Raw genomic sequence first — 27,547 nt, forward strand, 5'->3', positions numbered from 1 at the left:
ATATATATATAGCTTATATATCTTAAGATGTATATATATCTTAAGATCTACTATACTATACTATATATATATAGTATATCTTAAGATGTATATATAGTATATTTTAAGATGTATACTATGTATATATAATATAGTATATATATATTTTAAGATGTATATATAGTATATAAATCGAATATAGCTTATATATCTTTATTACTATTTTTTTCTCTAACTTCTATAAAAAAAATTAAAAATAGAAAGTTTCTGTTGGGCCCGCTTAGGCCCGTTTTGCCCGTTTAGGCCCACTTAGGCTCGGGATCGGCCCACTTCCCGGTCCCGAGCCAGTTCCAGCAATAAGCCCGCGAAGCCCGGGACCGTTTAGGACCGGACCGCATAGGACCGGCCCACTTGCCACCCTTACAACTAGAGCTAATCTTTGCCCATCAACTTGTCTCTAGCCATGAGGTCGAAGGTAAATGTGTTAGTACCAAGTGAAGCCTACTTAAGACACTTTTATTCATTACTACTACTATATACACCAAAACAAAAAGAAAACGGACTCGATCCCTTAAGAAGGTTGTCACGCCATCCATCGTTGGGAAGAGCCACCCGGTTCACACAACATCCACCTTTGGAAATAACTATAGCATTAAGAAAACCAAAGGCTTATTGTTCATACAAAATATAAAAAGAAGCTAAAAACTTAAAAAGAAGCTACTAGAGGAAATAAGAAGCTAAGCTATTAAGGAAAAATAACGAAAGAAGTTATGAAGTAAACAACGGAAAGTAAACTGAATATGTACATAATGGAAATGAATATATACATCGAATGGTAAAATTATATACATACCAAAAGTGAAAATAATGGTAAAGAAAAATAGTATCATAGTTATTACATACCAAATGTCATCACAAATCAAATCAAAATGGACCCCCCCCCCCTAAAAAATAGCATTGTCCTCAATACTAATATCAAAATAAGATCAGGGAAAGGTTAGAGAGTAAAGAGAACTCCTTATGTGGTCTCTGTCTGCATCGGGTCAGGAACATGAGTGGGGTCCTCAGACTGCATAAGATCATCAGCTCCCTCCGTGTCCTCTAACTGGATATCCACATCCTCTGACTGGGGGACCATGGGGTTGTTGAGCATCTGGATCATCTCCTCAGCAATATGTGTAGTGGCAGCCGGTTCCTCAGACTGGCCAGCTGCTGCATCTGACGCCTCATGTTCTACTTCCTGTGCTGCTGGGGCTATCTCCTCCATGAGCAGGTCTAGTGGAATATCACCAGCATAAGCAATCTTCTCAACCTCATTGCTCAACTTCTCCAACGACTCCTTAGATGCCTGAGTCTTATGCATCTTCTTCACCTGCTTCACCAATCCTTGATAATCTTCCCATGTGTATCAAGAGTCTCCCGGATCTTTTTCTAGTCGTCCAGAATCTTCTTCTGGTTGTCCAGAATCTTCTTCAAAGTGTCCTCCACTGATGGAGGTACCTGAAGCTCTGATGGGGCTGAAGACTGTGCTGCCACTGCACTGGATATGGCAGTCAGCTTTGTGGTAGTTGCATGCATCTAGTTGTTGAGACTAGATAGTGTCTGTGAAACCCGCAGTGCAGTCTGAGGGTAGGTAGAAGATGTGAGCACTGACAGTGGCACTGAGAGGGAAGGTTTGGAGGAAGGAGAAAGCATGGCAGCTGCTCCGGCAGAAGTACCAACTGATGTGGAGGGCTCGACAACTGATCTGGTGGCCACTACCCCTGGCTCTTTAGACTGGCCAGTGGAGGTAGTGGCTTTACCCCTGAATTTAGGGTTGTCCGCTCCCTGGAGGTGGTACCATGAGAAAGGCTTTTTAGCCTTCAACTCCACATCAAAATGTCTCGGCTCTACCCCTTGGTCTTGGAAATACTCTGTGAGGAAGTTGGGTTAGGGATACGATCTCTCTTCTTTCTGGACTGCATTGGAGATGTTGTAGGACATCAAGTTTCCCACATTAATAGGATAGCCGGACATGATGGAAGCTACCAATACTGCCCGGGGGAGTGGAAGGACATTCTAATGTTGGCACGGGTCAAGACGGCTGCACACGAATGTTGCCCACCCTTTTGCTTCAAAGTTGAGGGTGGCTCTGACAATTTGAACTCCTGCTGTGAGCCATGCAGGTGTTGTCCCCGGAATAGCAAGTATCTCAGCTAGCCATGGGCGAACTGCATCACCCAATGCTAGCTTTTCCAGGTATTACACTGCCTCGACATCCTCAAACCCTACATATGTGTTCAGTGCGTGGCCATCAAACAGGATTTTTAAGTTTTGGACCTTTGTCACTTTTGTACCTTTTTTTATGCAGGAAATATTGGCATAAAATTCCTTGACAAGGTATTCATTAGCATCATGCATCTGGCGGGTGAACCATTTCCATCTTTTTCTCTCCGTAAATTGCCGTAGGACATTTGGATTGTGCTGGTTTAGGTCTTTGGTTATGAATTATCACTCAATAGTGAGCGACCTTTGGGGCCACCATTCTCGAAATTTTCCATACGCCTTCTCACTTACAAATCTATCAGCCCACACCTCCGGCCTATTTGATCTATCGAGGCCTCCCATAATTGTGTCACCCTCTCTCCCGTCATCCGGGACCTCATCATACTCATCTAAAATGATTGGGGTAGCTGTTAGGGCAGTTGTTGTAGCAGGTGGGGAAGATGGTTCGGATTCCTGACTACCTGCCTCTGAGCCATCAGAAGAACTAGAGGAGGAGGTAGGTTCATCGACTAAATGGAATCTGTCAGGGAATTGTTGTGATTGTGCCCCCTGTTGTGGTTGTACAGAATCCCCCTCAAACGTTTTCCAGGATGGGAGGTATTCACTGGTGTCAAAGGAGTCGATAGGAGGTCTAACGAGGGTAGCCTTTTTGCCTACTACTCTTTGGGCTGCTAAGGGTAAGGTTTTCTTTCCTTTACCCCGGCCTCAGGAGGATTCTACCCTCCCCTTTGAAGTGTCTCCTCTCCCACGAGAATGCATAATTTTCTGCAACACACAAGTAGTGAAAGACAGTTAGAATTGGGGTTCAATCATGTGCTAAAGTAGTATAGATGAAATGAAAAACAATGCTTCTCAGAACAGGGCATCGCGGACCGCACAAAAATGAGTGCGGCCGCGAACTTCCCATCGTGGACTGCGTAAAAGTGAACGCGGCCACGAAGAGTCTAGGCTCAGACTACTAGCTCTCTAAACTTGATTAACCGCGGACCGCACAAAAATGAGTGCGGCCGCGAAAGGCTAATCGCGGATTGCATAAAAATGACCGCGACCGCGAATTCTAAACAACCATCAGTGCCTTGAAGCTAGGGTATTGCCGACCGCGTAATTTTGGACGCGACCACATACCCTATCGCGGACCACGAAAAAATGACCGCGGCTGTGGAATTCAAAATAAATCGGCACTGATGAACTCTTAAAACTAAGGTTTTTACTAATCACCCAAGAATTGTAGCAATTAAACATGCAAAGTTACTAACCCTAACCCCCGTTATACATACAAACACTACTCATATGTTGTTAATCAAAAATTAAGCATTAATTTGACATTTTGGCATGATTCTAACCCTATCTAAAAAGAAAAATTAAAACAAAGAGAAAAGAAAAAGATAAAATCAAATTATTGAAATGAACATATGAGTTGTAAAATGTGATAGGAAATCGACAATTGATGAGAATAGGATGAGTTTGAAACCAAGTAAGGATGCACAGTGCTTTAGGTGAGTTTGAGAGGTTAGGGTTCGTAAAGTGTGAAAAGTTTCAAGAACTCCTATTTATACTCAGAACCCAGTGACCCCACCGCCTTACCTGAGTGCGGCCGCGATATTTTGTTGCGGTCCGCACTCTTTACCTTTCTGTAGATCTGCCTCAGATGCACGGGTGCGGTCCGCGAAAAACTGGCCGCGGTCGCACAATTTATGCGGACTGCAAAAATTTGAACGCGGCCGCGAACTCTGAAGGAATTTGGATAGGCCAACTTCAGAGAGTGGCATTTTGCCCATTTCAGCTACGCGACCGTGCGTAGAATTGTGCTGCCGCAAAGTGCTCGTGCGGTCCGCAAAATTTTGAGTGCGGTCCGCGAAAGTTCACCAATTAGCCAAATTGTTTCCTTAGCAATTTCCTGCACTGCACAACCAATTATTACATACACTTCACAACCAGTAATTCCAAAACAATGTCTAATCTATGAAGAAAATCAAAAGAAAGAAAAATACATGGGTTGCCTCCCAAGAAGCGCCTGATTTAATGTCGCGGCACGATGCATGTTACTATCATAATTTGAAATGGATCAATGACACAACGTATCATCAATCTTGCCAAGGTAGTGCTTCACTCGGTGCCCATTGACTCTAAAGATCTCACCATTCTTGTTTTTCAAATCTAGAGCACCGAAATGAGTCACATGTACCACTTCGAAAGGACCACTCCACTTCGACTTGAGCTTTCCCGGAAACATCCATAACCGAGGTTTGAATAGAAGAACCAAGTCACCTTCCTTAAATTCTTTGTTCCAGATATACTTATCATATAAGCACTTCATCTTGTCCTTATACAAGGACGGGCTGGAATAAGTATGGAACCGGAACTCATCAAGTTCATTTAGTTGCTCTACCCAGAGATTGGCAGCTACATCCCATTCAAGGTTTAATTTCTTCAGTGCCCACATGGCCTTGTGCTCTAATTCAACCGGAAGATGACATGCTTTCCTAAATACCAACCGGTACGGAGACATACCAATTGGAGTCTTATAAGCTGTTCTATAGGCCCATAAAGCATCGTCAAGTTTCCTTGACCAATCAGTCCAGTTTGCATTGACAGTCTTGGATAGAATGCTCTTGATCTCCCTGTTGGAGACTTCAACCTGTCCACTTGCATGGGGATGATAGGTGGTTGACACCTTATGATTGACACCATACTTGGAAAGTAAAGTGTCAAAGGCGTTGTTGCAAAAATGAGAACCCACATCACTAATGATAGCCCTTGGGGTGCCGAACCTTGTAAAGATATTTTTATTTAAGAAAGCCACCACACTCCGTGCCTCATTGTTTGGCAAATCCAAAGCTTCAACCCATTTGGAAACATAATCCACAGCAACAAGAATATAAGTGTTCCCACATGAACTCACAAATGGTCCCATAAAGTCGATGCCCCACACGTCAAAAATATCAAACTCAAGGATGGTGGTGAGAGGCATTTCATTCTTCTTGGAAATTACACCGGCTCGTTGGCACTCATCACAATGCCTAACAAGCTCGCTAGCGTCTTTGTACAAGGTAGGCCAATAGAATCCACAGCTTAGGACCTTTGTAGCAATTCTCGCCCCACCATGGTAACCACCATAGGGCGAGGAATGGAAAGCTTCAAGAATACTTAATTGCTCTTCTTCCGGAACACATCTCCGGATAACACCATCATTGCAAATTTTGAAAAGATATGGCTCATACCAATAATAATCCAAGCAGTCCCGTTTGAGATTCTTCCTTTGGTTTGAAGAGAGCTCATTCAGGACAATGCCGGTCACAAGAAAGTTAGCCACATCGGCGAACCAAGGTATCCCAGTCAAAGGCACGGAGAGGAGTTGTTCATCCGAAAATGAATCATTAATCTCGAGGCCATCATGGAGCCTCCCCTCCTCTTCCAAGCGGGACAAGTGGTCTGCCACTTGATTCTCACTCCCTTTTCGGTCTATGATTTCAAGGTCAAACTCTTGTAGAAGAAGAACCCATCTTATCAATCTAGCCTTAGAGTCCTTTTTACTCATCAAATAACGAAGTGACGCGTGATCGGTGTGCACAATCACTTTGGTACCCATGAGGTACGGGTGGAACTTTTCCATGGCGAAGACAATGGCTAATAACTCTTTCTCGGTCACTGTATAGTTGACTTGGGCATCGTTTATTATTTTGCTTGCATAATAGACCGGATGAAATATCTTGTTGATTCTTTTCCCCAATACCGCTCCTACCGCAACGTCGCTAGCATCGCATATGAGCTCAAATGGTAAGCTCCAATTGGGTGCGGTAATGATGGGAGTGGTAGTCAACCTATACTTGAGTAGCTCAAAAGCTTTCATGCAATCATCATTGAACACAAACTTGGCATCTTTTTCCCACAACTTGCACAAGGGGTTCACCACTTTTGAGAAATCCTTGATGCACCTACGGTAAAACCCTGCATGACCAAGAAAGCTCCTCACTCCCTTGACGGAAGTCGGAGGAGGGAGTTTTGATATCACTTCAATTTTTTCTTTGTCCACTTCAATACCGTTCTTGGAGATCTTATGTCTGAGGACAATGCCCTCCTCGATCATAAAGTGGCACTTCTTCCAATTAAGCACTAAGTTGGTCTCTTTACATCGGGCCAACACTTTATCAAGATTATCCAAGCATTCTTCAACGGAATCCCCCACAACACTGAAATCATCCACGGACACCTCGAGGAAGTCCTCCACCATATCCATAAATATTGCCATCATACACCGCTGAAAAGTAGCCGGTGCATTACACAAACCAAACGGCATCCTTGAGAATGCAAATGTGCCATATGGACAAGTGAATGTGGTTTTCTCTTGGTCTTCAGGTGCAATGAGAATCTAGTTATATCCGGAATACCCATCCAAAAAGCAATAATAAGCACGTCCGGCAAGTCTATCCAACATTTGGTCAAGAAATGGCAATGGAAAATGGTCTTTCCGGGTCACTTTGTCCAGCTTCCTATAATCCATGCATACCCTCCAACCGGTGAAAGTTCTTGTGGGGATCAATTCATTTCTATCATTTGTGATCACAGTCATGCCCCCCTTCTTTGGGACACATTGTACCGGCGAAATCCATAAACTATTAGAAATGGGGTACACAACCCCTACATCTAGCCACTTGATGATCTCTTGCTTGACTACCTCTTGCATGGCAACCTCCTTTGATGTTCCATGGAGGGTTTGGCATCTTCCTCCAATATGATTTTGTGCATGCAAAATGCGGGGCTTATACCCCAAATATCCGCCAATGTCCAACCTATTGCCTTCTTCCTTTTTTGAAGTACCGCAAGGGTGGAATCTACCTGCACGTTAGTTAAGCACGAAGAAAGAATAACAGGTAATGTGGAACACTTGGTAGTTCCCTCTTAGGGCGAGTATTCAAGGCTTGAGAAATTTGACCCGTTTGGACTTCCAAGTTGCGGATAGAAGTGTTGTGGGAGGCTATTTGGGCATCAGAGTCGGCGTTTCTTTCCATCATTTGCTTGAACATACTTTCTATTCATCCCATCTTATTGTTGGAAGAACTTTGCCCTAGTGACGGATATGGAGGCGGGTTGTTGGGTTGTTGATACATCGGGGGCCTTTGAAAGCTCGACCCCCGGTTCCCTTGATTATTGTTGTTCCAACCCCCTTGGTTTCCATTGCTTCCCCAATTACTATTATTATTGCCACCCCAATTACCTTGGTTATTTCCTTGATTCCCCCAATTTTGATTATTGTTCCCCCAATTGTTCGGATCGTTGTTATTGCCACTATTCCAATTCCCTTGGCCTTGGTTGCCCCAATTTTGATTGTTTTCCTGTGATTTCCACTGTTGTTGATTTGGAACATTGCTCCGTTGACCTTGGTAATTGTTCACATATTGAACCTCTTCACTTTGATCGTCATAAGAGTCATCTTGGTTGTATCCACTACCACTTTGCTCAAATTGATCCTGATTGTGTTGAACTTGTTGACCTCTTTGTCTCCTCTTGTTAGCCATTACATTCACTCCTTCTATGGCATTTACTTACTTTTCCCCCTGAACCTGCTGAAGCTGTGCCTTGGCTAAATGATTCATGGTAGTTGTCAACTCTGCTATGGCTTGTCCGTGATCATGAAGTTCCTTGTGAAGGTGGATAATATTAGGGTCACCCTGAGGAACGTTGGCCCGACTTTGCCAAGGTGAAGAGGTGTATGCCATCTCATCTAATATTTCACATGCTTCTGAATATGGCGTGTTCATGAAGTTACCCACTGCGAGCTGATTCACCACACATTGGTTAGTTGTGTTGATACCCCTATAAAAGGTTTGCTGGATCATTGCTTCAGTCATATTGTTGTTGGGGAATTCTTTGACCATTTTCCGGTACCGTTCCCAAATCTCATGTAATAGTTCATTTGGCTCTTGTTTAAAAGCAAGGATTTCATCTCTCAATGTTGCCATATGTCCCGGAGAAAAGAACTTTGCTATGAACTTCTCGGCCAACTCATCCCAAGTGGTGATGGAATGGTTGGGTAGCCTCTCAAGCCAATCCAAAGCCTTCCCTCTAAGTAAGAAAGGGAAAAGCCTTAACCTCAAAGCGTTCTCAGATACATTCGTCTGCTTGCTCCCCCAGCATGTGTCTACAAAACCTTTGAGATGCTTATATGCATTCTGATGTGGAGCTCCGGTGAAGAAACCCCTTTGTTCTAATAAAGTAAGCATGACATTGGTTATTTGAAAATTGCCCGCCCGAATCCGGGGCGGGACAATTGCACTTGCGTAGCCTTCATTGGGCAACACCCGGTGTGCTGCCCTTGGAGGAGGTGGGGGAGGGTTTGGAACGTTGTCATGAGGCGGGCGACCTCTTCTTTGTACTTGAGGTTCAAGATGAACCTCATCCACTTCATTTTCATCTACCTCCTCTCCCTGAGGAATATGTCCGTGGGCCTCGTTAAGAGCCATTTGGTACCTAAAAGAAATTGACACACAAAAATTAGAAAAACAGAAGGAAAGAAAAACAAAACACACAAATAGTTAGATATATAGATAAGACCCTCTAACTTACCCAGCAACGACGCCAAAACTTGATCGGGTCCAAGCCTGCACTACTATTGAGTAGCGAGAATGGTCGATGCAGTTTTACCCAACAAGGTCGGGATCGAATCCACAGGGAGTTAATTGATTTGGAATTAGGTTTATATCTAAGTCTAGATGTGTGTTTTGTTCCTAATTATGCTTCCACACATTTTGGTTTTGATTCTACTTCTAATTCTATTCTATTGTATGCAATGATTAAAGCTAAGTACAATATTTTTGATGTTGGTTTTCAAGTGTTTAAAAAGGACTAGGATAGTGACTTTTGCCTAGGTGGATATCTAACGGGTAGCAAGAATCTAGGGCAAGCTTAACTAATTTGGGGTCGTAATATAACTATCACACCCAAGTACTCACTCTATACCTCTCGATAGTTTGAGTGATTTTGCCCAATTTGGCTTTCTCAAGTCCAAATGGGTATTCATGCAAGTCACGTGATATTAGCTCAAGTCGGGTATTACTATCTCTAGGTTTAACCCTTTAATTGGAACTATCAATTTCTTGAGTTCACCCCAATTCCTTGTTAGCCTAGTTTTCCTACACTTAGTCCCTCTTTCTCAAGAAGAGATTAAATCATAACGGCATGAATCAGTGTTTGCAACCACTAATTCTATAATTCTAGCAAGAACTAGGCTAAATATCACTAACCCATAAACATTCAAGCCCTAAAATTCAGTACCCATTAAATACCCACACTAGGGTTGGGTCACAACCCTAGCTATGGGTCTAGCTACTTATAGAAATAGCAGAAATCAAAGATGAAAAGAAGATAAAATTCATAATACTAGATTAAAAGATGAAAATCTAATGTTATAAGGTGAATCTAATACCAAATTGCACAAAAGGGAAGTTCCAACAGTCTCACGTGCTCAGCAAATACACAACATAACCTAAAAATGACAAAAAATTCTATTTAAGCTGAAATTTCCGGACATAAATACCCCTACGTAGGTTACGCGGCCGCACTCTTGCTTTAGCGGCCGCGTAATTTTGATCGTAGTCCGCGTTCTTCACTTCTGGATCTGGATTGAGCATGGTTTCGTGGACTGCGTAATTTCCATCGTGGTCGTGTAGGAGTCTTTCGCGGCCGCGTAATCTTGACGTGGACCGCACTTCTTATTTTTGCTTAAAATGTAAGCTCTCTGAACCTCAGCAACCGCGTTTCGTGTAATTCCAATCGCGGCCGCACAGGACTTTCACGGCCGCACCTTTCTGACACGATCCGTGTTCATGTTTTAGCCCAAAATTCCATCTCTCTAAATCTTCCTTTCGCGGACCTCGAAATAGTGCTCGCGACCGCGTTGTAGCTTTTGCGGCAGCACAATATTTGTGTGGTCTGCGTTTCACATCTTTTGGCCCAGTCTTGGTTTTTGTTCAAGTTTTGACTCCTTTATGAGTTAAATATGACTCCTTTGGATCATTTTGAACAATCCCTGCTAGCAAGCATATTACATTAGTTTCTGGGAATACCTTCACACATTTTTGGTCCTAAACACAAGTAAAATAGAGCAAATAATAGGTTAAAATCCTTACTTATCAGCGATGAGTTGAGGAGGTGGACTACATTCTTGTCTCCAGTTACGATGCTTTTGGTGGCTGCGACCAGTTTAGCAAGGCCGTCTGCCTCAACATTCTGTACTCGGGGAATTTGGTCGAGTTGGCATTCGTCAAACTCGAGCATCAGATTACAGATTTCAGTCTGATATTTTTGCAATTTTTGTTCTTTGAGTTGGTAAGTCCATGTGACTTGGTTGACTACGAGTTGGGAATCACATCATAGTTTTAACCGCCTTGCCCCGTACTTGAGTGCCAGTCTCAAACTTGTGATTATGGCCTCATACTCGGCCTCGTTGTCAGTCATATCAGGGCACCTTATGGACTAGCAAATCACTTTGCCTGTTGGGACTTCGAGTATGAGTCCCAGTCCGGTCCCAGACACATTGGATGTGCCATCAGTGTATAGGACCCAGAGGTCTCGTGTTTGTGGGGAAGTTTGAGAGGTTTCTCTCTCAACTTCGGGCATTACTTTTGCGCTGAAGTCGGCGACGAAGTCAGCGAGCACTTGTGACTTATCGTTGTTCATGGCTGGTACGTGATATCGTGCTCTCTCAGCTCGATAACCTATTTGGCCAGCCTTTTCGATAGCTCGGGTTTATGCAAAATGCTTCTCAGGGGGAAGGTCATGATGACCGAGACGAGGTGGCACTAGAAATACGATCTAAGCTTTCGCAAAGCTATGACTAAGGCCAGGGCCATTTTTTCGAGGTGAGGATACCTCATCTCGGTTTCAACTAATGTTTTGCTAATATAATAGATGGGGGATTGCGTACCTTTGTTTTCTCGATCCAGGAATGCGCTCACAACTACTTCAGATACAACGAGATACACGAGGAGACGTTCTCCAGGCTCTGGTTTTGAAAGTAGTGGCGGCGGCGACAAGTATTCTTTTAATTCCTTCAGATCTTGGACGCACTCTGAAGTCCATTGGAGGTAGTTATCCTTCTTGTGTATGGCAAAGCATTTGTGACATCTATCTGATGATCGTGAAATGAACCTTGACAAGGCGACGATCCAGCCAGTCAACCTTTGAACTTGCTTTTTAGTGGTCAAGTATTTCGGTATCCCTTCGATGGCTTTGATTTGGTCAGGATTGACTTTGATCCCCCTCTGTGATACCAGGAAACCTAGAAACATTCCTGAGGCCACGCTAAAGGCACACTTTTCGGGGTTCAGCTTCATTTCGTATTGCCTGAGTATGTCAAAAGTTTCTCTCAGATGGTCGATGTGATCTTCTTTCCTTTTGGACTTGACCAGCATGTCGTCTATATAGACTTCCATCATCTTACCGAGTTGGTCCTTGAACATCCTCGTCACCAACCTTTGGTAACTCGCCCCCGCGTTCTTTAACCCGAAGGGCATGACCCTGCAGCAGTACTTCCATTGATGGGTGATGAAAGTGGTTTTTTCCTGATCCTCTTCTTCCATGAGGATTTGATTATAACCTGAATAAGCGTCCAAAAAGCTCAGTAGTTCGTGCCCAGCTGTTGCATCGATGAATTGGTCAATGTGGGGTAATGGGAATGGATCCTTTGGGCATGCTTTGTTTAAATCTGTGAAATTCACGCACATACGCCATTTCCCATTCTTCTTCTTAACCATGACCACGTTGGCGACCCACTAGGGATACTTCGACTCCCTGATGGAGCCATTCTCCAACAGTTTTTAAACCTCTTCACGTACCGCGTCATTGACCGCGGAGTTAAACTTACGTTTGACCTGTCTCACTGGGGGTGGAATGGGTCGATGTTCAACTTGTGCGTGGAGATTTACTTTGGGATACCCGATATATCTGCATGGCTGAAACCAAACAAATCTACGTTAGTAGTTAAGAATTGACGAAATTTACCTGGTTCCTGAAGTTTGCAGCCTATGTAAGCTTTCTTGCTGTGATCGTTGAGGTCTAATTGAACGGGGTCAAGGTCTTCTACAGTCGATCCTTCAGCTTCGACCATATCAAGGTCTCTGATGACATCCTCGCTATCATCACATATCAACCTCGACTGTGTTGGTTGATATGCCTCTTTTTCTTTGTCCTTCATTTGTTGAGTATCCGTGCTATCTAGGGCGATGCGGTAGCATTCTCAGGATGTGCGTTGTTCTCCTCGTATGCTGAATATTCCCCATGGAGTCGGGAACTTGATGACCTAATATAAGCTAGAAGGGATGGCCCTCATGGTGTGTATCCATGGTTGCCCTATTATGGCATTGTACACTGTGTCTTGGTCCATGATGTGGAATATGGTTTCTAGAGTGACGCCACCGGCCAGAACAGGGAGTGTGATTTCACCAGATGTTCGCTCGACTGCATTGTTAAAATCAGTTAGCGTGATGCAATACGACACTATCTTATCTTCGAGTTTTATTTGTGCAAGTACTCGAGGATGGATAAGGCACTCCCCGCTCCTATCGTCTACCATAATCCGTCTCACATCGGTATCAGAAATTCATAAAGTAATAAAAAGGCATCATAGTGAGGGAAAGCCAAACCGTTGGTATCTGACTTACCGAAGATGATGCTCTCTTCGGGTTAGTCATACCGTTCGCGGGTGATTGACCGTTTGAGCTTGTGGGTAGTGGTGAACTTCATGTTGTTGATGGAAGCATCGTCGCCGCCACCGATGATTATGTGAATGGTGCGAGTTGGTGAGGGCGGTTTCGGCGGTCCTTGATGTTGTTCACGTCCTGTGGCAATGTTGGTCCTTCCCCGGTCGCTCAGCAACTCTTTGAGGTGTCCTTGTCGTAATATGTTTACGATCTCCTGCTTAAGGGCGATGCAATCTTCAATTTTGTGCCCTCGTTCTTGGTGGAACTCGCAGAGGGTGTCCGACTTTCTGGTACTCGTATTTGACCTCATTTTTTGTGGCCATTTCACCTTTGGTCCGAGATTTTCCAGGGCATAGACTATCTCTATAGGTGACACATAAAAGTTGTGAGCGAATAATAAAGGGGGCATACCCCTTTCGTCCTGGTGAGTCACTGTCCTCGATCTAGGTCGGCCTTCTTCGTGGCGGGAGGAGGCAGTGGTCTCTCTGACATACGGTTGATGTCGTTACCTATTAGGTCGCGGAGCTACGTGGTCTCTTCTAGTATTATTTCTTCGATCTTTTCTAGGTTCGGCCTGTACCGAGGTCAGTCGATGAGTTGGTCCATTGAGGTCGTCCTCATCTTCTCGGACCTCGGCACAATATGCGTTGTGTATTTCATCCCAATTGGTTGGGGAGGGGTACTTCATCAGTCGACTTAACATCTTTTTAGTCGCCCTTGAACCATCCCTACTCAGCCCGTTCTGGAAGGCTGCTACCGCCATCCCTTCTGACACGTTCGGCAAGGTCATCCTTACTCGGTTGAACCGGGCGAAGAAGTCCCTCAATCCCTCTCCCAGAAAATTTTTAATAGCAAATATGTCTTTCACTCTCGCCTCGGCCTTCTTGTCCCCAGCATGGGACGTTACGAACTTGTCGGCCATCTCTTCTAAAGTTTAAATGGAACACACAGGTAGTTGCGAATACCATGTTAACGCTCCTCCTGTGAGGGTTTCACCGAATTGTTTCAACAAAATGGAAGATACTTGTTCTTTGGCGAGGTCATTGCCTTTCATGGCGGTGACGTAGTGAGTCACATGATCTTCAGGGTCGGTCGTGCCATCATATATCCTGAAGCAGGGCGGTATATTAAAGGTTTTTGGTATGGCATGTGGGGCGGCATCATCACTATAAGGCTGCTCGATGAATCGGCCGGCATCTCTCTTAGGCAAAAGCTTATGGGCGCCCTATATCTTATCGACCTTTTCTTGGTGTTCCCTTATTTGGTCTCGGAGTGCTCTGTTCTCATTCTCCATTTCCTCCATCCTTTTTAGAATGGCTGCGAGAGTTTCGTCGCCTGTATCATTAACGACATTGTGAGTAATACCTGTCGTTGGAGGAGGAGGCAGTTGGTTGTGCTGCTCGTCTGCTGGTTGTGTAATGCAAGTTCTTGCATTTTCTGTACCCGTGTCCCAAGCGGGCTTATAGAGGATTCTGGTTAATGTGTCAGTTAGCTATGCCTCAAGGAGAATTTTTACAGCTTGGGGTGTCCCCTCCGCCACAAATGTGGAGGCTCCCTTACCAAGAGATTTTGTGATGCTGCAGTGAGGAGGAGGTGACCCATCTCGCCTAGGGGAGGCATTGGGCGTTGCATTTCCATCTGCTGTTTCACAGCTTTATTGATGACGTTCATGAGGTTGGTTGGGAGGTCACTTATTATTCCCGTCCTTTCTTCCGTGTTACCTGCCATGTTGGGATTTGTGCACACAAAGAAAGTAGATCTTGTTCTTGCTTCTTTTTTTTTTTTTTATGTTAGTGATCCGTGTTAGTGATAGATCTAGAAGAAACTAAAAATTTAACTAGAAAATCCCCACAGATGCCGCCAAATTGTTTGACCAAAAAGTGTAACCCTTAGCTCAAATAATTAAATTTATGTACTAAGGGGTTAAACCTAGTTAACAATAATATTTCTATATGCGAGTTCCGAAAGCGTGACTAACGTTGGACAGATCTGGTAGAAATATGATAATGATGTGCAATAATCATTCAAAGTAATGTGAGCAATAATAGAGCATTAAATAACAACGAACAATAATAAATGGCATTTAAGTAAATAGAAGGAATGATTCACCAATAAAGGAGGAACTAGGTGGTTATTACTCCTAACAATGATGAATGACAGACAAATCCTTGAATGTTTGAATTATCCTCAGATCTGGTGGAAAGTATAGAATAATATAGACAACAATCTTGGTAAAAATGTGATGTTTGTATCTTAGTAAGAGAGAGAGAAAATCTTTTGTCAAAGTGTGTTCTTATAAATGAATATCACATGCCTCACATTATTGCCCCCTCTTTATTTCTAACAAACCCTAACAGTACAAACTGCAGAGAATATTCGCTAGAATATTTTCTTTAATATCTTATTTCGAAAACTAACTTATACAGGTTCATCAGTGATGCTCGACCTTAACCATTGTCGTCATCTCGACCACGACTCCCGTCGACTCTTCCGCTGCAAGTATTTCTGCTTCCTGGCCCACCTCGGCTAATGACGACTCAAGACTCCCTCCTTCTGTGTAATCTTATTTCGAATAGTACTATGAGGCAGATTTCAACCCTTACACATATGCCAAACGTTCCGAAGCCTTATGGCTCTCCCCAGAAATTCATAAGTAGCAGCAAAGTTGGTTGGTGGACAGCCGATATCACATTTAAATAGACCTCTCATTATTTTTTTATAGAAATAAAAAGTCTTTATATTAGTCAAATCATCACCAGATCCGCACATAGGTGTAATTTTAGTACCATCATTAGTTTTTATAACATTTCAAACGCTGTCCTTTTAATTTACTCAACCATGATCAGCTTCCAATTTATTCATTTTGTCATTGCCGAATAAACCTATCCAGTGAATGCAAAACATTGGTATACAGCAATTTTCGGAGCTTCACGTTCTCTTTTGCTAGTAAAAGACACACTTTAGGAAATGTTTGATCACTGCAAGAAAAGTTTGAATTATTTGAGAATTTTACCTGGAAATTTTTTCTGCATGAATTTTCTACGGATTTTCATGCGGATATCTAAAATTCCTAAATTGATGAATACTTTACCTGCAAAAATTATTTTTCCAGGACAATTCCTATGTAAATTTGGCGCCACTTTGCGCCAAAATATTACCTGGAGAATTATTTGGAAATTTTTTCTGCAAGTACCATTTTCATAAGTAAATCCGAAAGTAAATGAATAATAATGAATTCCTTTATTAATTCGTAGGAAATTCCCTAGGTAAAGCTACCTGCGAATTTAACTGCGGATCGTTACTAGGGAATTCACTTGGGGATTGTTTTACTTGGAAAATTTCCTAGGGATTATTGATTTGCGAAATTCCTGTTGAGGTAATATTGTTTAAACATAAACTAAATTGTTTATTTTTTATTAACGTAAGTACAGTTTTTAAGTAGAACAAAATATACAATTACATTTATCATTAACATCATTAATTTATAAGTGAGACTTAAGTATTGAGTGATCTTCTAACTTAAATATAGTAAATATTATGAGTGAGAATTAAGTATTGAGTGATCTTCTAATATTATTTTTAAGTGTACTTTTGATTAACTTATAATATTATTGAACTATCTGAATATTTTGTTCGTGTTGTAATTGGCAAAATAATTTTTATCAATTGCATAGTCATGTAAAGTGTGTTTAATTCTTGTTTAGAAAAATTATTACATAAAGATTTAATGCATTATTCAAGGTATATAATGTCTCATTATCAGTTTTTTTCTTTTTTAAGACTTCTAATTCCCAAAATTGTATTCTTGTTCTTTTTTTTAAAAGAAAAAAATACATTTTTGAACAGTCAATTAATTCTTAAAGAAACGATCATAATTCAATCCACCTGGTTATACTTGAATAAAAATTTTGTTTTGTGGATTTTTGAATTCATGCTCGAGATATATTTCTTAAAAAAAATGAAAAAAAAATGTATATATAAATTTTCATCTTGATTTAATGAATTGAAATTTTTTGAAAGAAATGGCTTAGGTCTGTCCCACTCCGGATAGAGACAATAGGATATGGGCATTTTTAGTGACCGGCTTCCAAGAATCAAGCGTAGTCAACGAAATTCGTTGTCAAGAGGATGCATTTGATTTTCTACACGGGGAATACTGCCTTTTCGCGAACATTTGCCAACGAATTTACTTGCATTTTTCCCTGTAAAAATCCACAAGAAATTCCTTTTTCTCAGAATGTTTACCAAAAGTTTCTTGCGGATATTTAATGTTTCTTGCGATACAATCTGCAGGTAATTTATATGCGGATTCAAAATTCCAAATACGTTACATGGGGATTTCAAAATCCGAAGGTTTTTCCATCGAAATTTTTTTCGTAAGAAAATCCGCAGGAAACTAAATTACATGTGAATTTTTCTGTATAATTCCTAAGAAAATTCTCATATAATTCACAATTTTCTTGTAGGGGATGTGTAAGAAGTCAAAGATGTGCATCAAAGGAATTTAATTTGGCCTTAAACTCAGAAGGCAAATTATGTATTCTGCCTAAATATTAAGGCAATATGTTATTATACTTTGCTCTTTTATTTTCGAGAAGCAAAAGAATGCCGAGAGTAGAAATATATTGGCATACTTTTTTTCTTTCCAAACAGTTAAGTATAAATTACAATTATGCTAACTGAAACATTGGAGACAAAACTTTTCACGAACTGTATAAGCTACTCTATAGTTTGCAAGCAACCTTCTTTGAATTGGTTTCCCATAATTTCTTCTTTTCAAACACTTGACCAGCATGTATATTATTAGAGGTGGAGTCAGGATTTGAAATTTATGAGTTCGAGATATTAATTCTTTTAAGTTATTGAGTTCTAAATTAATAACTTTTACACATTCTAATAATTTCTTAAAACAAATATCGGGTTTAGGATAAAAGTTATTGGGTTCGGCTGAACCCGTAACTCATATTCTAGCTCCGCTGTATAAACACATCAAACTAGATCTCTTATGGGTAAAAATAGCACGGACTAGCCAGTTTTCGGACTGGTCATTCAAAAATAGCCAGCGTTTGCCAAGTCATTGAAAAATAGTCACTATTTTGCTGCAACAGAGACCGGTCCAGCATAATATACTGGGATTCGATGCACATGTGTATGGACTTCCAGCATATTATGCTGGAACTCCAACACGCGGAAAGTTCCAGCATAATATACTGGAGATTCAAGCATTTGTGTATGAACTTCCAACATATTATACTGGACTGATATACTTTGCTGGAACTCCAGTATATTATGCTGGAGTTCTAGTATACTTATGCTGGAACTCCATTATATTATGCTGGATTTCCAGTATACTTATGCTGGAACTCCAGTATAATATACTGGAGTATTTTTCGGATTTTGAACAGTGTTTTCGTTCAGATTAATCTTTACATGAAAAGTGGCTAAATTTCGACTACTTTAAAAGTGTATCTATTTTTGAATGGTCACTTGTAAATCTGACTATTTTTGAATTTCTTTCCTCTTTTGGAGAGATTTGAACCCTCTACTAACTTGCTAGAATTTTTTAATTGGAGGATATTGAACAGCGGTAGGATTAGGGAGGAGGAACTTTCATATGAAAAGAAGGAAAAAGATTTATATCACAGAATTTTCAAATGTCAACTGTTAGAAAATTATAAATTAGTACTACAATTAATGACCGTTGAAAGAGAAACAATGATCACCTAAATAATGTTCTCCCAAATCTTGGCCATGCATTTTCCTTTCACTTTTCCCATTCGGTATCTGAGAGTTACATAGCCCCAACTAATATGAATTTGTGTCGCGTGAGAATAATTAAAGGAGAAAGCGTTTTTTTTTATTCCTAAAATTCGAATTTGAAATCTCCTATTAATAATAGAAAGATATTGTTCATAAACTTTATGCTTGTGTACCATTTGATATCACTATTAGATGCTAAAGGCTAAAAATTTCAATCACACTCATCAAGGCCAAAGGCATTTTAAAGCATTATCTTATTTTTTTAATTTCTTTTTTTAAATATTAGTTTGACCGAAGAGCTGAAAATATCGTAAAATATCGACCATCTCCAAAAGCTTATCTAATTAGTCTATTTGGTTGTACAATTACGTACGAATAAGCAATGACGAATATTTTCACAAATGTCAAATATTTTCTCCATTTATTTCAATTATTGTCCCATGCATTTTTTCTTTGGCTAAATTTTTGTCAACATATTACTCCATTAATAACCATCAACATACCCGAATTGTCAAATATTGGAATTAATAAATTCTAAAGAAGTATAAGACAGTTGCAATAATTCTGAGTCAGTTGACATTATTGTTTAGTCCTTAAATCATTGAGCCTCAACGTCAATTATTACTTTGTATTTTTCAGATTGTATAATCTTGAATATACAATTGTGAAGCCGACAAACAAAATTAAATAAGTCTATCGTTGAACTTCAGATATATCAAATTGATAGGGTAATATAACCTTTGTATCCTCGTCATTCCTTTCCCTTAAATTATTACACACACGTTATGCAACTCTAACCAGTTTACATCAAGGATTTCAGTTATATACTAGTTAACATTGTCAAAAAAAATATATATTATAAATATAATTTAATCAATTATAGCATATTACTAACTATTGATTTATCAATTAATTAATACTTGTTAAATAAGATTGATTGATAATTAACTTATAGAATATTTTGATAATATAAATATTGTTATAACATCAACACATAAAACTAAAACTCATAGACATAAAAATAAAAATTGTGCAAGAAATTTTTTTTTTTTGGGGGTTTTGCTAAAATACAAGCTTACCTTTTCCTCTTAAGGAGGAGTCAAACTTTCTGTTTAGAATTTCTTCAAGTTGGAAGCCGCCAGTTTCCTTTCTTATCCTCTTTATCTTCACATTACAGCAATTTTTTTGTTAACATTAATACGTGGGGAACCTTCCTAGTTCCTTGACTTTAGACACAGATCATTAAAAATTGTTTACACTTGTTGTAATATTTGACCAAGTATGTCTTGTCAAAATTTACCTGGTGACTACAATGATATCTCCCCCTTTTTCTCTGTAAACACCTGCTTCTCGTAATTCTATTCTTCATTAAAGTTGCCTGTGCTTCAATCTTAGAATGAACCAAGACCTAAAAACTCTTCTTCTCTACCTGCTGATAACTATACTATTTTCTAGTATTCAATCAGTTTCAGCTATTGATTTTGTCTTCAATGGCTTTAAACCATCAGATATATCACTGTATGGGAATGCTACAATTGAATCTCGAATACTTACTCTTACAAATGACTCAACTTTCTCAATTGGCAGAGCTCTACACCCTTCAAAGATTGTCACAAAAGCACCTAATTCATCCCAAGTTCTTCCCTTTTCAACATCTTTCATATTTGCAATGGCTCCTTTTAAGGATAGGCTACCAGGACATGGCATAGTTTTCTTGTTTGTGCCACAAACAGGTATTGATGGTACTACTTCTTCACAGAATTTAGGTTTTTTGAACTTCACAAATAATGGGAATCCTGATAATCATGTTTTTGGGGTTGAGTTTGATGTTTTCAAGAATCAAGAATTCAATGACATAAATGATAACCATGTTGGAATTGATGTCAATTCTCTTGCATCAGTCTTTGCTCATGAAGCTGGCTATTGGCCTGATAAGTACAATAAGTTTAGTGATGATGGTAGCTTAAATGAAGAGTCTTTCGAGACTTTAAAGTTGAATAATGGAAGAAATTACCAAGTTTGGATTGACTATGCAGATTTCCACATTAATGTGACTATGGCACCAGTTGGTATGAAAAGGCCTAAGCAACCTTTGTTGGATCTTCCCCTCAATCTTTCTCAGGTTTTTATGGAAGAGATGTATGTGGGGTTCACTGCTTCCACTGGAGATCTTGCTCAAGGTCACAAGATTTTAGCTTGGGGTTTTAGTAACTCAAATTTTTCGATAAGTGATGCTTTGATCACGCAGGGGTTGCCTTCATTTGGGCTGCCTAAAGATCCAGTTCATCGATCGAAGGGATTCATTGCAGGTATTACAGTGTCACTTTTGTTTCTTATTGTGGTCACTGCTGTAGTTTCATTGTTTCTGATTAAGAGAAATAGGAGAATGAAAAGGGAAAGAGAGGAAATGGAAGATTGGGAATTGGAATATTGGCCACATAGGATTAGTTATCAAGAAATTGATGCTGCAACAAAGAGTTTTGCTGATGAAAATGTGATTGGAATTGGAGGTAATGGGAAGGTATATAAAGGGGTTTTGGCTGGGAGTTCAGAGGTTGCAGTAAAGCGCATTTCTCATGAAAGCAGTGAAGGGGCAAGGCAATTCTTGGCTGAGATTTCAAGTCTTGGTAGGCTAAAGCATAGAAATTTGGTGTCACTAAGAGGTTGGTGCAAGAAAGACCGAGGCAGCCTGATTTTGATTTATGATTATATGGAAAATGGGAGCTTGGATAAAAGGCTGTTTGAATGTGAAGTGACAAACATGTTGAGTTTTGAAGACAGAATTAGGATTTTGAAAGATGTGGCATCAGGAGTTCTATACTTGCATGAGGGATGGGAGGCAAAAGTGTTACATAGGGATATTAAGGCTAGCAATGTTTTACTTGACAAGGACATGAATGCAAGACTAGGTGATTTTGGTCTAGCCAGAATGCATGATCATGGTCAAGTGGCTAACACGACTCGAGTTGTTGGCACAGTAGGTTACTTGGCACCAGAGTTTGTCAAGACGGGCCGTGCCTCTACACAAACTGATGTGTTTGGATATGGAGTTTTAGTTTTGGAGGTGATGTGTGGAAGGAGGCCTATAGAGGAGGAAGGCAAGCCCCCTTTATTGGATTGGCTGTGGGAACTAATGAGACGAGGCGAATTGATTAATGCCTTTGATCGTCGATTAAGGATCAATCAGGATTTTAATGAAGAGGAAGCCTTAAGAGTATTGCAATTAGGCATGATATGCGCGAGCATGGACCATAAAGGTAGGCCAACCATGAGACAAGTAGTGAAATTCTTTGAAAGGAACAGTGAGGTTGATGAATCTGAAGCTGAGGATATGGATGTTTACCTTCTGGAGAGTTTGAGATCTAATACCATGTTGTCCAATTTTTCCTTAAGTTTGAGCCATGGTTCACACCCAACATTTGAAGAAATTAGAGAAGGTTTGTCTTCTTCTATGTCTATTTCTTGGACAAATTCTTTGGTGGAAGGTAGGTGAATTTTACACATCTCTGCAGGCTGCAAAGAGGAATGGTTGGTTTTTGATCATCACTCTGCTTGAACTCTTGGTACCTGCATTTCCAATACTTTCAGGGCCTAGCATTACTTGAAATGGTAGTGCTGCTTCATGAACATATTTATAGGTTGGCTAAGGAAAAAGGGTTGGTTTTGAGATATACATGTATTAGTCATTTCTTTTTTTATACCTTGATACTAGTTGCAGTGGAAGAATTTGTTCTCTTAGTTTTAGTTTCCCCCATAAGAGAATCTGTTCCTTGTCTCTTTTATTTCCACTAGCTATGTTGATGATGTACATATATGAAACTCATAGTATGGTGTTTATACTTATTCTTGATTTGCTTGGTTGGAACATTTCATAAAATAGGAGTAAGATGGCAAACAAGAAGCACCAGTGGTCTAGTGCCTAGTGATCTGGTGCATATATCTGTTGGGCAAGGGTACTGCTCCCAAGAGAAAGCCAATTTCCTTTTAGTTCCACAAGAGAATGTGTTCCATATCTTTTTTATTTTCCAGAAGATATGTTGATGATGTACATATGTGAAACTCATAGGATGATGTTTATAATTAAATTATCTTGATTCGCTGTGTCGGAGCATTTCATAAATGATTTATTTTAACTTATTAAATAAGAGGATTATGTCACATAACAAGCACCAGTGGTCTAGTGGTAGAATAGTACCCTGCCACGGTACAGACCCGGGTTCGATTCCCGGCTGGTGCAAAATTATTTTGTTATAAGGATAAAGCCTATTTTCTTTTATTTGAGTTTGAGGATTCCAAATAGGTTTCTAAAGACGAAGCCTGCTTTTGTTAAAGAGGCTAGAATCCATGATTTGTGGATCGTTCTTTCATGTTGCGGATCAGTTCTCTGCTATGCTCAATAGGCCTCAATAAAGTTGACCCATTCAAAAAGAGAGAAAAAGAACTTGTCTAAGATTAGCCACTGTTTTTTTGAGTATGGTGCACAAATAATGATTTTTATTTTACGCCATTTCTTTTCTCAGTCGATCACAATGAGACTGTGAAATGAGAACCTTGGTCTTGCAAATTTGTTCATTTTTTGGTGCCTCACTACATTTACTCCTTCATTCCCTAGTTTTCCTCTAAAATTGAAGATTTCAAGTCAAATTGACTGTGCTTATAAAGTTGGAAATTTTACATATAACAAAGGTATACACCTTATTTATTATAAACCAAAATTATTTTAAAATATTATTTTTTATAGCTACCTTTTATATTTTATAGCAAAATAGGTATTTACGTATATAGTACCACTGAGGCATGAAATACGCTATTTATGTTTTTTCTTTCTCTTTCTTTCAATTAACACAAGATTCTCTCTCAGATTTTTTCTTCCTTCTCTCTCCTCCTTTTCTCTCTCTCTTCGAGCAACTCAAGCCCTAGTATTGATGGCTGACGAGAAAGAAGAATCTCTCTCTCTTCGAGCAACTCAAGGTGATTGTCGTTATTGTATTCATGGATACATGGTGCGAATACATGTGAATACATGCACGTACAACTGGATTGCCTTGATTTTAGGTATTTTTTGCTGCTGTATTCATGAATACAACAACGCGAATACAACGAATACACTACCGTAACTACTGAATAGTAGGTATAGAAAGTAATTATGTATATGATAGCTATAAGAAGTTAATAGCCACTAAACAATAGTGATTTCTGAAAATTCCTCTATAAAGTTTAACATGTGGTCTACAATTCTACCATATAAAACAACTCTCGAGTTAAGAAGAAAGTCTTTAATTATGTTTATAATAAGGAATTTTACCTACGAAGTATGATTTTGAGTCAAGAGAAAGTTCTTTGCTCAATTCATATGGTTTCTCATCTACGTTAACAATTTGATTATTCAGGAGGTCTCTCTTTGTTGGGCTTGCTTGAGAGTTGATATAAATGTGAACTTATCAAAATGGTGGCCCATTTCAAGAAATGGGACCAATGAATTTAAGAGTGTAACAACTGAAATACTTATGCAATTACCTCCGATTTATGTGAACCTATTTTTTTTTGGTCCGTTCAAAAAAAAATGACCCCTTTAAAATTTGGAGATAATTTAGCTTAAACTTAATATTCTACCATTAATGAGAAACTTTTATAACCACATAAATACTTTGAACGCCCTTCTGACTTGTTTAAGACCTTTAGGACCACAAATTCCAAAAGTTTTTATTTTTTCTTAAATTTCGTGCTCAATCAAACATGTTCACATAAATTGGAACGGAGAGAGTACTAACATAACGAAAGAATATATAGAGAGGGTGTACGGCATATCATGTTACACTAGAAGGTGTGTATGCAGTTTCTGAATTATACTGTACTGCGAAATCTGAAATAAATAAAATAATGGAACTTCAAATGTGATTTCCTGCAGCCATATAAGCATGCTGTGAACGGGAACTAGTTGTATTTGCGCCTCTTGCCTCAAGTTCCTCTCATAAACTTCTTAATCTTAATGATTCGTTAAGACATATTGACTTTTTTTGTTGTTCACATGGATAAGTAATAAAGATGAACATATATGTTATAGTATTTCTTTTTCTTGTAATCTTCTAATTTTAAGGAGTAAATTAATCAAGCAAAGCAACTCGCTCTTAAAAATGGTTTCTAAAAGATGGAGACTGGATTATGTAATTATTGATGATTGACTTTTATTGCATATTACAAAGACTAAATGACAGCTGATAAAACACATGCGGGGATAGCTCAGTTGGGAGAGCGTCAGACTGAAGATCTGAAGGTCACGTGTTCGATCCACGTTCACCGCATGCAATCTGTTTTCCTTTTTCATACGCCTCTTGAATTCTTGTCCCTTTCGGCCTTTCAAATGCTAAGTTGTTAAACTAGTCTAGAACTGAAATGGTGATAGTTAACCCTCAATTAAGGGATAAGATGTTTTCCTCTCTTTTCTTTATTAGTGTCAAACTCATCCAAAAACCGCACAGTCAGCCAACTTCCACGTGTTACAAAATATAATCTATACTCGAGTTCATTAGCTTATTATAAGCTCAAAGGCCTAAAAGAGGAAAGCTACAAAACTGGAACACTCAATTGTTTACAGCAATCGCTCGATAGTAGAACTAATTAATGTCTATACATCTCTACTTCACACCACTTCAACAGCAGTACTATGTAAACTTGGAAAATTTTCCAACAAATCAACAGTAAGCATGGATGTCTTCGGCCGTGGCAATCGGCTTGAATAATATTCGTCAGCTGATAATTGAGGTTTAGCAGTCACACGTTCTGATGTTTTAAGCCACTTAGCTTGCATGTATTTTTGCTTCCGCCATGGCCCCATATGCATTTTCTTCTCCTTCATGCATTTCTTAGCAGCATTGCACAAAATCTTGATTACTGACATTAATCTTTCAATTTTTCCAACAAAGACTTCTGATAGGCATTTCACCAGTTGATTGTACTCTTCGCTTGCTTTGGCTATTTCAAACTCGGCTCGAAAATTTAATTCAATAATAACCCTCACTTCTCCTTTTTTAGGGTTAGAATTGTCCACCACGTCTATGAATGTGTGTTCACCTGTGACATGGTAGAGGAACCAGTCAATGCTAGATCTTTGTCACAGGTTAAAACAAGTTACTGATTTGATTTATACTAGCTCCTTGTAGGTAAAAGAATATCCTAGAACTTTGGTCACAAACTTTTTAATATATTTAATAGTTTCATGGACAAAAATCATGTTGTACTTCACGTGCAGGTTTTTTTTTTTTTTTTACAAAAATAACCATGAATTGTTTTGATATGGAAAGTGTGACTTGAAAAGTCTTATCATACAATCAGGCCAACTTAGGCCTAGAGGCCAGCCACAAGCAAACAATTACACGTTTAATGGAAAGAGATATATTGGTTTCATGTACTATATTTGATTGATAGTAACATTATTTTCTTTGTTCGAAGTAAACATAAATGAAGATTTTTTTAGATAGTAGATATTAATGGTAGCATAGATGAGTAGATGATGAAGCTGTTATAATATTTAAAGCTGTCACGATATATATTTAGAAAACATTGTCTTTTTACTTGATCTTTTCAAATGACATACAGAAACGTCTATGTCAATTTATAATATTTTAAAAAATATTGTTACCTGAGGGAATATCTGGTGAGCTCTTCCATTTAGACTTGCAAATCGCAGAGTTGAAACCTGCATTTTGGAGACGACTACATACCTCTTTCATGAGACAGTTGTGGCAGCCACTATTGACCATTTTACAGCTGCAATTAGAGCAACCATTTTCTGCAGAGTGCTTTGCCTCTTTTATTGTTTCTTTAGTAATGCTTCGAAGCTGTGACTCTAATGACGTCGTCCGGCATAATACAGACTGCAAATAAATAAATAAAAACAAAATAGAATTTGAGTTAACAATACATATGTTCCAAAATAGAAGAAATAAAGAAGTGGAATTCTCAGATAGCTGAATTAAGAATAATAGACCCTTGAGACTTCTAATTCAATTGTTTCCGTTTTGTACAATCTTGATTGCACTACAACTATTTCTTTTTCCATTTTTTGTTTTAAATTTGCGACAACTCACACCATAGGTGAAGTCATGAAAATTCTGCTACCCTCCCACTATAGAACTAAAGGTTTTAAAATTTTCAAGAAATTCTTTAATTTTGATTTGAAAAGTAAATAACAAAGTACCCTTTAAGTTCTTCTATTCATTCTTATAGGAACTGAGAACTGAAGAATTAGTGCTGATTTTTAAACTTTAAAAAAAAAATTGATAAGAAGGCAAAGGCATTATGCATTTCTGAAACCTTTTTTTTGGTTGGGAAAGGAAAAAAGAGTAAGAGGAGCTGAAACTTACTTGTAAAAGTTGATGTTGAGTTTCCCAGAACTGATTGTCTTCAACATTTTCAGAGTTTTCTTTCTCCTCATTTTCATCTTCAACATAATTAACATCATCATTCACACTTTCTAGTGATGAACCTTGACCCTCCTCATCGAGAAAGCTAAAAATTGTGTCAGAAACATTAATTGCAGGCTCGCCGGAAAAATCAGTTTCCCGGTTATCCCACGTCAAAAGCCGGTGACTTAGAGGTCTCCTAGCCATTATTCCGACCAGAAAATAAATATTTGTATTTTGAGTTTTTGATCAATCTTGGGAACTGGCTTTATATATATCATGGCCTTTCCCAAATAACTAGTCTGACGTGGACAAAGGAAGGTTCGTGAAAATGAGGAGTGGAGCCCACATTACAATGGCATAGGAGTATTAACCAACTCATTCGAATACAGTAGAGTGCGAAACAATGGATCCGCGTCAGTCTATGTCAATTATTTCTCAAAA

The 27,547-nt window shown here is 39.3% G+C and overlaps 2 protein-coding genes and 2 non-coding genes across 4 annotated transcripts; 3 read left to right on the forward strand and 1 right to left on the reverse strand.

Annotated features, from left to right (window-relative positions):
* Window positions 1-19,738: 19,738 nt before the first annotated feature.
* LOC107818669 (L-type lectin-domain containing receptor kinase VII.1) lies at window positions 19,739-22,543 on the forward strand. The gene is made up of 2 exons (XM_016644708.2): window positions 19,739-22,138; window positions 22,214-22,543. The coding sequence occupies exons 1-2, from the start codon at window positions 20,098-20,100 to the stop codon at window positions 22,255-22,257; spliced, it is 2,085 nt and encodes a 694-aa protein (XP_016500194.2). The 5' UTR covers window positions 19,739-20,097; the 3' UTR covers window positions 22,258-22,543.
* Window positions 22,544-22,867: 324 nt separating this feature from the next.
* TRNAG-GCC (transfer RNA glycine (anticodon GCC)) lies at window positions 22,868-22,938 on the forward strand. Its single transcript has one exon. It is a non-coding gene; the product is annotated as a tRNA-Gly (tRNA).
* Window positions 22,939-24,930: 1,992 nt separating this feature from the next.
* Window positions 24,931-25,003, forward strand: TRNAF-GAA (transfer RNA phenylalanine (anticodon GAA)). Its single transcript has one exon. It is a non-coding gene; the product is annotated as a tRNA-Phe (tRNA).
* Window positions 25,004-25,215: 212 nt separating this feature from the next.
* Window positions 25,216-27,342, reverse strand: LOC107818668 (uncharacterized). The gene is made up of 3 exons (XM_016644707.2): window positions 27,065-27,342; window positions 26,341-26,575; window positions 25,216-25,772 (listed from the first exon to the last, which is right to left on the reverse strand). The coding sequence occupies exons 1-3, from the start codon at window positions 27,308-27,310 to the stop codon at window positions 25,342-25,344; spliced, it is 912 nt and encodes a 303-aa protein (XP_016500193.1). The 5' UTR covers window positions 27,311-27,342; the 3' UTR covers window positions 25,216-25,341.
* Between the last annotated feature and the right edge of the window lie 205 nt (window positions 27,343-27,547).

The sequence above is a fragment of the Nicotiana tabacum genome, chromosome 17, assembly GCF_000715075.1.
Source record: "Nicotiana tabacum cultivar K326 chromosome 17, ASM71507v2, whole genome shotgun sequence".
In the NCBI taxonomy this organism is placed as follows: Eukaryota; Viridiplantae; Streptophyta; class Magnoliopsida; order Solanales; family Solanaceae; genus Nicotiana; species Nicotiana tabacum.

Coding starts and splice junctions, on each gene's coding strand:
- LOC107818669 (XM_016644708.2), top strand. CDS start 20,098: ATGAACCAAGACCTAAAAACTCTTCTTCTCTACCTGCTGATAACTATA. Junction 22,139..22,213: donor ATTTGAAGAAATTAGAGAAG/GTTTGTCTTCTT, acceptor ACATCTCTGCAG/GCTGCAAAGAGGAATGGTTG.
- LOC107818668 (XM_016644707.2), bottom strand. CDS start 27,310: ATGGCTAGGAGACCTCTAAGTCACCGGCTTTTGACGTGGGATAACCGG. Junction 26,576..27,064: donor CTCAACATCAACTTTTACAA/GTAAGTTTCAGC, acceptor ATTTATTTGCAG/TCTGTATTATGCCGGACGAC. Junction 25,773..26,340: donor CTCACCAGATATTCCCTCAG/GTAACAATATTT, acceptor ACCATGTCACAG/GTGAACACACATTCATAGAC.